Raw genomic sequence first — 14,044 nt, 5'->3', positions numbered from 1 at the left:
CAGGTGTCAAAGTCGGTCCTCGAGGGCCAGAATCCAGTCGGGTTTTCAGGATTTCCCCAATGAATCTGCATGAGATCTATTTGCATGCACTGCTTTCAATGCATATTCATTGGGGAAATCCAGAAAACCCGACTGGATTCCGGCCCTTGAGGAGGGACTTTGACACCCCTGCCCTAGAGGAAAGGAGAGACAGGGGAGATATGATTCAAACGTTCAAATACTTAAAGGGTATTAACGTAGAACAAAATCTTTTCCAGAGAAAGGAAAATGTTAAAACCAGAGGACATAATTTGAGGTTGAGGGGTGGTAGATTCAGGGGCAATGTTAGGAAATTCTACTTTACGGAGAGGGTGGTGGATGCCTGGAATGCGCTCCCGAGAGAGGTGGTGGAGAGTAAAACTGTGACTGAGTTCAAAGTAGCGTGGGATGAACACAGAAGATTTAGAATCAGAAAATAATATTAAATATTGAACTAGGCCAGTTACTGGGCAGACTTGCACGGTCTGTGTCTGTGTATGGCCGTTTGGTGGAGGATGGGCAGGGGAGGGCTTCAATGGCTGGGAGGGTGTAGATGGGCTGGAGTAAGTCTTAACAGAGATTTTGGCAGTTGGAACCCAAGCATACTACCGGGTAAAGCTTTGGATTCTTGCCCAGAAATAGCTAAGAAGAAAAAAAAAAAAAAATTTAAATTGAATCAGGTTGGGCAGACTGGATGGACCATTCGGGTCTTTATCTGCCGTCATCTACTATGTTACTATGTTACTATGTCATGTACTTTCTCTCAGCCACTCAGCGCCATTTACTTGCATGTTCTCACTATGTACAGAAAAGCACAGTTACTTACCATAACAGGTGTCATCCAAGGACAGCAGGCAGATACAGTGTTCCCCCGCAAATTCGCGGTTTGTAAATTGTGGACTTGCTCATTTGCAGTCTGCTCTGACCGCCTCTTCCTGTAGTAAAGTCGGGCTACATCAATCAGGAGCTGCATGTCAAAGCAGCTCCTGATTGGTGTAGCCCAATTTTACTACAGGAAGAGATGGTTGGAGCAAACTGCGAGTGATTTTTTTCACCCACCAGCACTCCAGCATCACTCTACTGCCTCTCCAGCTGCGCTCTCCTGCCTCACCTGCCTTTTGGCAGGCAAAAAACCGCATTCATGTTTTTTTAAAATTCACGGGAGTTCCTGGAACAGAACCCCCTGAATTTTGGGAGAAGAACTGTATTCTGTGCCGGGGCTTCCTTGGTGATGTCACCCATGTGTAAGAATATGCTGCCTGCTTGTCCTGGGATAATATCAGTTATTTTCATAACCGATTTTTAGTTTTGTTTATTTTTAATGGTAGGTTAGAAAAGCCAAATTTTACATAAACAAGCAATGGAAATTAAGATTTTGTTCTAAGTTTCCTGTTCTTTCTTGCTTCCTTTCATTCATACTTTTTCTATATTTTTAAATGCAAAACATCATAGCATTTCTTCAAGCCTTCATAGATCCCCTGTGAGGACATTATGGCCCCCTGGGTTAAGAACTGCTGTCCTACAGAGCACCTTGCAATAAAATGCTTCATTTGTACAAGAACTGCTGAATCTGGTCACTGAGTAACCCTGAGATCCACCCCCCCTCCCCCGGTTACTGATTATGGGAGACTTTACTCTACATATTGAAACTTCAGACACTACTGCTGCTGCCTTTCTTGATATGATAGCAGCTCTAGGATTCACCTAGGTGATCATATCTCTAACCCATTAAAAGGGCCATATGCTGGACTTATTCTGCAAAGGGGCTGAAATCCTTGGACACAAGTCTGGTGGCATCAAGATAACACCCCTATCATGATATTTATCATTTTCTAATTAAATTTTCTATTAAGGGTTACATTAAAAAATGGGCCTACCCAAAGTTTGGAAGGAAATTTGAGACATGAAAAATCTGAGCTGCCACATGACTTGGCAACAGTGGTAAACAGTAATGTTTATAGTGATTGGCAGCTGAGATTAACACGGGGGTACAGCTGATCAGTGTCAGTGAACAATGTTATAATTGACAAGCGAGGTTAGCAGTTGAGGTCCGAGAGTAACTAAGAACGTCTGTTAATTTTGAAAATAGGTGTGTTTGTGTAACTACTCATACCCACTGAACCAGATTTACCTAAAACATTCAGTAAAATGTCTGCCTGTCTAATCGCAACTCAGGAAATGGCAAACAACAAACTCTACCTGAATCCAAGTAAAACAGATTCTTTGGGGTCCTAACTCAAGTGGACAAATACCTGACTTCAAAATATATTTTGGGAAGTATGAACACCCCTTAAAATTACAGGTAGGAATCTTGGGATACTGCTAGACAAGTGTTTCTCAACACGTGGTACGCGGGCTGCCTGTTGGGGGTCCATGGGCTGGCTGCCACCAGGGACATAGGAACTAAGGAGGGAATAGAAAGGGAGAATTGTTGGACATGAGCCTGTGAGTGAGAGATTGTGCACATGGGGAAAGGAAGAAAGGAAAATTGGGCATAGAGAGAGAGAGGAGTGAAGTAGAGATGCATGGGGAATAGAAGGATGAGTGGGAGAAATGCTGGATGTGGTGGAGAGGGCAGATTGAAGGGGATGTAATGGGGAGAAATATTGGACATAATGATGGAGGGAGATATGTGGCATTGTGCTGGAGAGTGGTGATAGAAGGAGAAATGAGCATGGGGCTGGTGGGCAATGGTGAAAAATGCTGCACATTATCTGGGGGATGAGAGAGAGAGAAATGTTTGATGTGGCAGTAGAGGGGGGTGGAGAGATGCCTGGATTTCTCAAGACAGATGGACAATGAGAGAGAGAGAGGGAGACATATTGCCAATAGGGGTGGAGGAGAGATGTTTGGGGGTGGGAGAGATGCCTGGATTTCTCAAGACAGATGGACAGTGAGAGAGAGAGAGGGAGACATATTACCAATAGGGGTGGAGGAGAGAGGAAGAAAAGTTGGACTCATGGAGGGACAGAGAGAGATGTTGGGTAGGGAAGGGAATGAGGTCCGGAGGAGAGGAAGTATGCAGGAGGCAGAAAGAAAGAAATATTGGAAATGCAACCAGAGACTCATGAAATCACCAGACAGCAAAAGTAGGAAAAATAATTTTATATTCAATTTAGTGATCAAAATATGTCAGTTTTGTGAATTTATATCTGCTGTCTATATTTTGCTCTATATTTGTCTATTTTTCTATGGTTGTTACTGATTGCCTATTTTAAAGTAATCTGCTTTGACCTCTTTGGGAAAAAAACCTGTGCGTATAGTGTGCTTTGTGTTTTTTTAATTTTGTGGTTATCATTATGTTATCATTAATAAGATTATATTGTGTGTATATGAAAAATAGATTGAAGAAATTGCATTACAGTTAGTACTGTTATTATGGGGGTGGGTCTGGGGTGCAGCTTGGGCGGGGGTACTCGGTTGGTATTTGTTAGGCTTAGGGGATACTTGGCTTGAATTCAAGAGGGCCTGGGACAGGCACGTGGGATCTCTCAGAGAGAGAAAGAGATAATGGTTGCTGCGGATGGGCCATTTGACCTTTATCTGCTGTCATGTTTCTATGGTGGAAACAGATACTGACTGTGTCCGAGAAACACTGTGCTAGACTCATCACTCAATCTGATCCTGCAGATTCAAACAACCTTTAGAAATTGTCTCTATCATATTCGGCAGCTATGAAATTTCTCTCCATATATTGAAAAGACATGTTAGACCACAGAGATCCATGCCATGTTAACATCACTACTGGACTACTACAAAAGAGTTTGCATCAGCTGCAAGTAATTCAGAATGCTGCAGCATGAATGCTGCAAGAGGCTGCAAGAGGCATGGCCATATCATACCTTTCCTGCACAAACTACATTGGGGTCATTCATTGGGGGGGGACCATTATTGGAGGGACTTTTTTTTTTTTAACGGGAAAGGTATTGTGCATGTATAACACACGCACAACATCTGTGCCATTAAAAAAAGAAAAAAGCCCCAACAGCTGAGTCACAGGAAGCTGCTTTGGGGCTTCCCCTGCCACTCAGCTGTTTGGGCTTCCCCAAACTGGCTCTGCGCATGTGTCAAAGTTGCTCTCACACCGACTGATCGGATGGGATTATGTTGAACCTCTGTGCAAATCATTTGCATCAAAACTTGTTGGCCAGAATTGACCAAAAAATTGGCCAACAGCGTGTTTTGTGCATCAAGCCCTGGGTCAGGAGGTGACTGAAAATTCACGGGGATAAGTTTGAGGCTTTGTAAAATAGAAGTACCTGTACTTTGAACTGAGAAATGATATGAAAACAAAAGAACAATTCAGAATGGAAGCATGTTAATTAATATTTAAGTAGGGTGGTTTCTGGACTGGTCTAGTAGAACCAGTGGCGTACCTGGCATGTGTGGCACCCCCCCCCCCCCATCTGTACGAAAAACATGATTTTTAGTAACAAGCCACACGTCACACAAGAGTACCTAGGAAAAGGCAGCATCTTACATACTGCAGTGAGAAGTAAAACAGCAATACACCCATTGTAAAACTAAACAAGCCAGACTAGTACAGATCAATCTAACAGAAAACCATGTCTTTCGAACACACAGAACACAGAAAACACCTTTGCCTAGTATGGAATGTCAAAACAACTTACCTCTCCCCCTTTTACAAAACTGTAGTGTGGATTTTAGCCACAGTGGTAACAGCTCTGACGCTCATAGAATTCTGAGCATCAGAGCTGCTACCACCACGGCTGGCGCTAAAAAACGCTCCACAGTTTTGTAAAAGGGGGGATAAAATAGAAATACATAGACAAAGGTTAAATTGAACCAGCAAGAAGCTGGACTCTGCATACAATGCAATACCACAGAAACAGTGACACATGTCTCCTGAAGCAATAAATAAATAGAAAATTTTTGTTCTACCTTTGTCTTCTCTGGTTTCTGTTTTCCTCATCTTTTTGTTACTCTCTTCCTTCCATCCACTGTCTGCCATCTCTCTGCCCCTATATGGCATCTTCTCTCCTTCTATGCCCCTTCCAGAAACTGTATGCCTCCCCCTTCCATCTCTCCTTTCACCCCCATTGGTCTGGTATCTGTCTCCTCTCCTTCCCCTCTGCTCTGGCATCTCTCTCTCTGCTCCCTTACTCCTGTTCTTCCCTCTCAATTTATTTAATGCCTCTGTCTAAATTCTTTTTTACTATTCAGTCCTCAATTTCCCTCTTTCACTGTGTCTACCTATAGCTTGCCACCTCTTTCCCTCACCCCTTCCAGTAACTAACTCTATCCTCTTCCCTCAATCCTGCATGTGCCCTTTTTTTCTTTCTCCTCCCCACTTCCTTCCAGCATCTGCTCCCCCTTTCCCTCACACTTCCATTCAGCAGCTGTCCTTCCTGTCCCCCACACTTCCATTCAGTGTCTGTTTCCCTCTCTCTACCCCTTCCATCTACTGTTTACCCTCTATCTTGCCCCTTCCATTCACTGCCCTCTGTGCTCTTTCTATCCAGTGTGCACCCTCTCTCTCTCTCTCTCTTCCATATGGCATCTTTCCTCTTTCTATGCTCCTTCCATAAACTATCTATCCCATGCCCCTTCTCTCCTTTGAACATGATTGATTTCAACTCTGTCACCTTTCCGTTTTTCTCTCTCTGCCTGGTACACTCGCACCCTCCCTTCCTCCTGTTCCTCTTTAAATCTTTGTCAGCTTGAGCAGGTTTTCCAGCTTGCTGCTCACGCCGGCATTGGCTTTCCCTCTAATGTCAATTCCTGTCCCCGCGGCCAGGAAGTGATTTCAGAGGAGAGTCAGGCCGGCACAAGAAACAGGCTAAAGAAGTTGCTTGTGCTGGTAAAGATTTAAAGTGGAACAGGGAAAGCAAGGAAAGGGCATAGCATTGGGGTGGGGTGGAGAGGTGACGACACCCCCACTAAGATGGCGCCCAGGGTGGTCCGCCCTCTCCCCCTTACTACGCCACTGAATCCAATAAGCTTCAGGGGTCCAGTGTCTGATGACTGAAAAAGTCTGCTTGAACGTTGTCCACTCCTGCCATATGCGCTGCAGACAGCTCCACAAAGTGTCTTTCCGCACACCAAAAGAGCAGCTGAGCCTCCATGCTCAGAGAGGGACTCTTCGTACCCTCCCTCCCCCCCGAATACTGATGTAAGCCACCGCCATGGCATTGTCCGTGAACACACGAACGGCTCGATGACGGAGAAGACCCTTGAAATGGAGAAGGGCCAGCCGAATCGCCCACACTTCCAGGTGATTGTTCAATCACTTGCACTCTGAGGGTGCCCACCGGCTCTGAACCAGAACAATCATGCACACTGCTCCCCAGCCTTTGAGACTCGCGTTTTTGACAGGATCACCCAATCCGAGATCCTGAGTGGAAGTCCCCTGGACAGCGAGAGAGGACGCAGCCACATTAGACTGTTGCGTGCCACCGTCGACCAGGGCAGAGGTGCATATAACGTATCCCTCTGTGGATTCCAGCACAAAAGCAGAGCCTCCTGCAGCAGACACAAACAGGCTCTGGCCCATGAGACCACATCAATCATTGCCACCATGGTCCCCAGAACCTGGAGATACTGCCAAGCCTTTGGGATCGGAGTGGCCAGAAGGTCCCTAATAACCTGTTGTAGCTTCTCTTGATGGGACATGGATAGAAACACTTTCTGACTCATGTGAAATGGAACTCCCAGGTACTCCAAATCCTGGGCTTGAGGTGATTCTTCCTGAAGTTGAACATCGATCCCAGACGTTGCAGCAACTGTACCACCTGTCGGATAGCCTGACACCCCTCAGACAGAGAAGGAGCTCTGATCAACCAATCGTCCAGATACGGGTGAACCAGGACACCCAGGGTGCAGAGATGGGCTGCCACCACCACCACCACCATCACTTTGGTGAAGTTCTGGGGTGCCATTGCCAATCCAAAGGGCAGTGCCGCAAACTGGAACAGTTACCCCAGAACATGGAATCGCAGATACTTCTGGTGGGCCAGGAAAATGGGAATGTGGAGATATGCCTCTGTCAGATCCAGGGAGGCTAGAAACTCTCCCGGCACCATCGATGCGATCACTAAGCACACTATCTCCATGTGGAATCGAGGGACTTTCAGGGCTGCATTGACTGCCTTGAGGTCCAAAATTGGTCTCCAATTGTCGGATCCTTTCTTTGGAATAATGAAGTATATAGAGAATCTCCCAGAGCCTGATTCTCGATCCAGCACGGGTTCGAATTGTTTATTGTTTATTCAAATTTTTGATTAAACGCTTAATGATACTACAAAGCGTTGTACAAGGTTTAAAATAACATTTAAACAAATTTAACAATTAAGACATATCTTTATATAAAAATTTCTAGACTGACGACAATTACATACAGGGTAATTACGGACCTGAAGGCCCCTAAACATAAATGGGAAGGAGGGGAGAAATACAATTAATATAGAAAATGTGAGAAACACTTATGGTAAACACAAAAGGGACTGGGAAATTGAATGTAAAAAACAAGAGTAGATTAATCTCTAAGTTTCAGATAATCAATTAAAAGCATCTTTAAAAAGAAAGCACTTTAAATTACCTTTAAAATTTTTTATATTTTTTTCTTTTTTTAAATCTAAATGAAGAGTATTCCAGATCATAGGGGCTGTCACAGAGAAAATGGAAGTGCGACGAGTACCGAATGCCACAATATGCCTGCAACCGAACCACCTTCTCGGAGCGGCCCAGAAAATGGACAAAACTCCAATTTGTAGCCATCTTTGAGAACCTCCAGAACCCAGCGGTCTGAGGTGATGGCCTTCCATTCCACCAGAAAGGCTAACCTCCCCTCAATGTGCAGCAGAGGAGACATTAGCCTGACGTCAGAACTGTTTCTTAGCAAAAGCCGCTGGCCGACTTGCCATGGACTGCTGATGGCAACACCCACCAAAGTGCGGTCTGGCAGACGACGAAGACTGTTGTCCTGTGGAAGGACCTGAATATGAACGAGAATGCCAGAAGGGATGAAAATTAGAATGTCCTGAACTCCAAGAAGGGCGGGACCTGCTCCCAAGGCAATGCCTTGGGTTTACGATCCTGAAAACTGGCCATAAGGTCTGGACGAAAAGAAGCTGACCCTTGAAGGACAACCGACTCAATGTAGCTTTAGAAGATGAATCACCAAACTATTGCTGGATCCAGAGTATTCTGTGAGCCAAAACAGAATAGGTGTCACACTTGGCAAAAACTTTCACGATGTTGTACAAGGCATCAGCCATGCAGTCCACTCCGGAGATGAGAAAATCCAAATCACGAAGCACCACAGTGTCAGAATCATGGTGCAGCTTGGAATGGCATGCCTGGGCCATGAAGGAGGAGGCCGTCGCTGCTTTAACTCCAGCCAAACAGATGCTTAAGGATGAAAACCACGCATCGATCCTGGACATCCTTCAGGACATCCCCATTGCTGGGGAGTGATGTGCTCTTGGTGACCTGCGCCACCGAAGAATCCACCTTCAGGTAAATAAAGCACATGTTAAAGCCATCCGCCATGGAATAAAGCCACGCCATGGCTCGAGAACATTTCAAGGGACCCTCTGGAGTCTCCCAGATATCTATAAGAATCCGCACAATGCCAGGATCATCAGGAAAAGAGGCAGAGAACCGTCAAAAACAGAGATTTTAGGGATTGCTGGAGGGGGCGTAGGGCATGCAAGGAAACCACCTATAAACCCCTTTTTAAAGACCCTGCAAAATCTCTGATTCAAGCTGTTAGCTTGTTCTCACAGAAACTCAGTATCTTTTTTTACTCACTGTAAAATGTGCTGAAAGAAACTGCAGGCAGAGCTGAAACAGCTCACAAGGAGATCCTGTGCCTTAGGGAACTTGGAAAACTGGATTTCAAGTCTTCTGACTGCCCAACCTCCACCACCCTTGTGCAAATACCTTCTGGAGGATTGTAGTCTGGCTCCGATCCTGGTCACGCCTACATGGAACTGCTCAGCCTGTGCTCCACCCAACTAGCGGATGAACCTGGAGTGAGAAAGTTTCTAAGGGAATGGTCCCTGAGCTCAAATCTGATGTGCAGGCTGTCCAGGGGGCTTACTGCCAGGCAGGGAACCCCCCAGAAGCAGACGTTCTCTGATGGTCTGCGATCTCCCGCAGTCAAGGATGTCCCCACAGGGAACTTCCACAGCATGAGGGCGAAAACCACAAACAAAAAATACTGAAATATCACTAAAGTAAACATGAGCAGAAAAGATAAGCTCCTACAGCCTGACTTGTAGGAAGAAAGGCTGATGAGCACAGGAGCATGCTCAGTGATGAGGTATGAGGGGAGGGGGTAAAAGCCTTTGAAGTTTGAGGCTTCCTACAGATCCTGGCAGGTGGAGAGAAATAACCCACTGATCCCGGAATAAAGTGGGATTGTATAAGAAGTCTTGGTTTTAAGTGTTATAAAAAGCTAAAAGTCAAATATTGGTAAAGCAACTCAGGCTACAGCTTTATTATTTTTAGATAACAAATACATGCTAATTAAGGGGCCTTTTACCACACTGCAATTAAAAGGGGCCTTAGTGTGAACTTATGCAGGTCATTCATACACACTAAGGCTGTTTTTACCATATGGGTACAATGGTCGAATTTCTATTTTTTAACATTAATGGTCATGCCCTAATTTTTTCATTAGCACGTGATTCCCTACCTCCACCCATTATGTAGGTAGAAAGGGTTCATGTGCTAACCATGTGCTAATTTGTTAGCATATGGCAATGTAGCTGCATTAACCTATTAGTGCACTCTCAACCTGCCCCCAGAGCTAAAAAATAAAATCAGTTTTTAGTGACTGGGGGCAATTCCAAAATAACTGCGGAATGTCTGAGCATGTCCTGCTGTAAGGCAAATTAAGCACAAGGTAAAGCTTATCACAGCTTAATAAAAAAAAAAATCAATAAAAATAAAATTGTTGAGCTTACCTGTAGTGCTGGTAGAGAGCACATTTGCTTGACGGACAGTCTAGCATGTCTAGGATTTATACCAATGGGACATAAATTCAGAAAAAGTTCATGTATACTGTGAAAATGGAAGAAAATACTGGATATAACTTAAAAATTAATTTGGAGATAAAGCCAGTCAAGTACTTATACTTTCACTAAAAAGAGATTAGGTTCTTACCTTGATAATATATTTTTCAGTAGAAAGGGATGGTAGGCTGAGGGTAGACCATCTGTGCTCATGAGCATTCTGCAGAAGATGTCAATCAAAGCTTTTCAAATTCTCCTACTTATCCTTGGTCTCTGCTGTCCTCTTCAGTTCATACCAAAGCCAGTGACAGCCCTACAGAACAAGATAAGAGAAGAAGGGGTATGAGGAATTCCCTGAAACCAGGTGTCTGATCTGCTCAGATGAATTTAAAACAATCACTGAAGAAACAGTAATGTAGTTAAAATGTTAGCAAGCCTCTGAGAGGAACAATGAATGTAAGAAAATACAAATTAAGCAAGAAACAAACAGCCCAAACATTTGTGGAACTCAACCATTCCTCCCTTGTAATCCTACATACAGACTCTTCATAAACCAATAGTCTGATTGACAGTAAAATCATAGCTGTGGAGCTGACCATTAAGCTTGAGTCAGAAAGCAGGCACATCAGATAAATTGCTGGACTTGTATCATCCCTACCTACTGGAAAATATATTATCAAGTTAAGAACCTAATCTCTTTTTCCAGTGCAATAGGGATGGTATGCTGAACTATAGGGACGTATCTAAGTAGTCCCCAAAGGGTGGGAGAGATGGTTTTGCACATAGTACTGAAGGCCCAAAAGCAGCATCTTCTTGTACTGCTACGTCCACCCTGTAGAATTTGGTGAAAGTATGAAGGGAGGATGAGGACGCTGATCTACATATCGCCTCAGGAGGAATTGCCCTTGCTTCCGCCCAAGAGGAGGCCACACTTCTTGTGGAATGCTCTTTCAATGAGATAAAAGGCTGTTTGCCACAACCAATGTATGCAGAAGATATAGCTTTATGAATCCATTCAGAGATGGTGGCCTTGGAAGTGGGTCTGCCTCGTCTCGACTGATTGGTTAAAATGAAAAGATGATCTGAGATGAAACTCATTGGTCATCTCCAGGTAAGGCAATAGGACTCTCCTAATGTCCAAAACTTTTAAGGCTTTGTCTTTCTTCTTGGACTCTATGAGGTGAAATGCTCTTGATCGACATGAAATGCCGAAATGACCTTCGGTAGGAAGGAGATAACAATACGCAAGGTTACTCCCACTTCTGTGAACCTGATGAATGACTCTCTGCATGACAGGGCCTGCAATTCTGAGACTCTCCTGGCAGAAGTAATTGCCACTATGAAGACTGCTTTGATCGTCAGATCCATGAGGAAAGCCTCCTGTAAGGGCTCATACGGGGTTTTGCTGAGTCCTTCTAAAACTATATTAAGGTTCTAGGATGGAAAAAGGTCTCAAATCAGGGGCCATAGTCTTAGGGTGCCTTTCAGGAGTTTGATAGTGTCTAGTTGTGCCACTAGTGAAACTCTCTTCTTTCGGCCCTGGAAGAATGAGAGCCCTGCTACTTGAACTCTAAGGGACACCACTACCAATCCCTTGTCAAGACCCTCTTGGAGGAATGTCAGTACCGACAAGATGGGGGCATTGCCCAGTTCCAACTTCTATCTGCTGTACCTGCACTGAAATTAGCATATGCTGAAACCGTTGTTGGTTTTTGGCTCTAAGGAGAGTAGCAATGGTTCTGAGGGCAAGCTCTTCTGTTCCTCCCTAGATGATACCATTGCTTTGGTATGTCACCTAGCAAACGGAATCCGGAAGGGACATAACAGAATGGAAGATTAGATTTATACCTTCGATAATCTTCTTTCTGTTAGTCCCTGTAGGATTCCATATGACCCGCTCTCTCTGTGTACACTCAGTTGTTTGCCTTGATGATTCTCCTTACAGGCTTGAACACTTTCCAGCCTGCTGACAGATCCTGTGGAGCATTTTCTGTGGGTATACACATTACCGAAGGCCTTTCTTGGGGTGCTCGTTGCACATCACAGGTTAGTTCAACATTGTTCCTCAATGTTTTTTCTGAGTTGCCTTTGTGTCTGTTTATTGCTTGTTAATATTTTGCAGAGCAAACTGGTTCAAGAATTACTTATGTTGCTGATGATCCACCCCCATACCCCCTTGTCATGGATTTATTAAGGTATGTTGCTTAGCTTTGGGACTTAACTGGATATGTTTGCTAGCTATCAAGCTAAGGGGGTAGAGCATGTGTTCAGGAAAGTTTGTGGATTTCTGCAACTCCCAGATTGTGGGTTGGGATTGAAAACCTAGAGTATGGAATTCTACATGCCTCAAGAAGAAATACACAACCTTGTCTGTAGACGAAGAGAAGGCCCAGATACTCCAGGGACTGGGAAGATGCCAAGCATCTCTTCCTGAACTTGCCAACATCTGCAACAAAGACACTACCGTCTCCACCATACTTTCATACTCCTGACGAGATGAAGCCCAGATTAACCAGGTGTCCCGGAAAGGGTGGACTTGGACTCCCTGCTGGTGGAAAGCTACCACTACTACCATCACCTTAGTGAATATGCAAGGCGCTGTCATGAGGCCCAAGGGCAGAGCTGTGAACTGGAATTGCTGCTTCAGAGCATGGAAAACGCAGAATCCGGCGATGCTCCAGGTAGATCGAAATATGAAGAAAACCTCTATGAGAGTTGCTAGAACCTCTCCTGGACAGACAGCAGTTGTCATCGTGCACCCCGTTGCCATTCAGAAAAGAGGAATCCGCAAGAAGCGAGTGACCAACTTCAGATCCAGAATGGGTCTCCAATCCTCTGAGCCACCTTGGGATATGATGAAGTACAAGGAGTATCCACCAAAGTCTGATACGTGTTCTGGAACAGGTTCCAGCATCCTGATGTCTAAGAGGCGTTACAGACTTTTGGAGACCCTGGACTTCATTCCGGTCGACGTGTGAGAGTCCAGAAATAAGGCGGGCAAATGAGGACTAACTAGTATTCAATGAAAGTAGAGTCCACTTCTGATAAAACGGAGAAATCAGCCTCTGAGATGAGGAAGCTGACCCCTGGCATCATCGGAGCTTTTTAGACGCAGCCACTGCACAGGAACCAGAGGCCTGAGGATGCCTGAAATTGGAACTGTTGTAATGTGGGCATAGCCCTGGGAATGTCTCTGGGAGGAAAACCTGTGGATCACTGATGACACCTGCGGGAGGAATGAAGAGCGCTATGAACTCCTCCCGATGTCCGGCAAAACTTGTTCACAGGGAAAGACTTAGGGTGGCGCACAGCAACACCTGTGTAGAGGTCATTCAGACCTGTATCAACAAGAAGCTGGCCCTTGAAAATACATTTGCATAAGGAGACCCTTGAGGCAGTGTCCCCAGTCCAAAGACGGATCCAAAGAGTTCGGCATGCAGATACTGCACCAACAGAGAATGCACTAAGAACTTGAATGAGATAATAAAGGGCTTCCGGTACCTAATCCACACCAACCATTACCAGCAGAGGATAAGCATGCACCTCCACAGAGAAAGCACTGCGCAGGCTGAAATGTCATGCACATGCCTTGAAAGAAGCAGCCGCCGCTGCTTTGCTACCCAAAGATGCCACTAGAAAAAAAAAAAAGTTTTTAACATAATATCCACCCTGCAATCCCAAGAGTCCTTAAACCTCACTCCCCCATCACTAGGGAGGACTGCACACTAGATAACCTGCACCATGGCAGAATCTACCTCAGGCTGGCCAAATCTGCTGAAAATCAGGATCTAGGGTGATAAGTTTAGACATAGCATTACAAGGTAGGAAAGAACTTACTGGGGCATCACATTGTTCTGAAACCAGACCAAGGAGCTGTGGACTGAATGGAAAAAAGGGCATGGGAGAACGGTCCAGGATCGAAGCCTGAGAAGTGAAAAGTGGAGAATCCAAATGGAGCTCTTTCAGAACATCAGCAGTAAAGAGACAGACAGAAGCCTACTTAAAAATCTGTGAAGAAGGGTCATCACCCAAAACTGGACTCTTAG

General features: G+C 44.9%; 1 protein-coding gene across 4 annotated transcripts in view; it reads right to left on the bottom strand.

Moving 5' to 3' along the window:
* The window catches only part of CIB4 (calcium and integrin binding family member 4), a 95,748-nt gene that overhangs the window by 58,396 nt on the left and 23,308 nt on the right, over window positions 1-14,044 (bottom strand). For 3 of the 4 annotated variants that reach the window (XM_033939528.1, XM_033939526.1, XM_033939527.1), the window contains 2 exons: window positions 10,150-10,311; window positions 9,951-10,047 (listed from right to left, as the gene is read on the bottom strand). In XM_033939528.1, coding sequence (XP_033795419.1) covers window positions 9,951-10,047; window positions 10,150-10,217 — 165 coding nt within the window. In that variant the 5' untranslated portion in view covers window positions 10,218-10,311. The remainder of the gene's footprint in view (window positions 1-9,950; window positions 10,048-10,149; window positions 10,312-14,044) is intronic. The other variant, XM_033939524.1, reaches the window with a different exon arrangement.

This window comes from Geotrypetes seraphini, chromosome 3 (genome assembly GCF_902459505.1).
Source record: "Geotrypetes seraphini chromosome 3, aGeoSer1.1, whole genome shotgun sequence".
Taxonomy (NCBI): domain Eukaryota; kingdom Metazoa; phylum Chordata; class Amphibia; order Gymnophiona; family Dermophiidae; genus Geotrypetes; species Geotrypetes seraphini.
The sequence above is the reverse complement of the archived record's forward strand: the minus strand, read 5'-3'. Positions and strand labels throughout refer to the sequence as shown.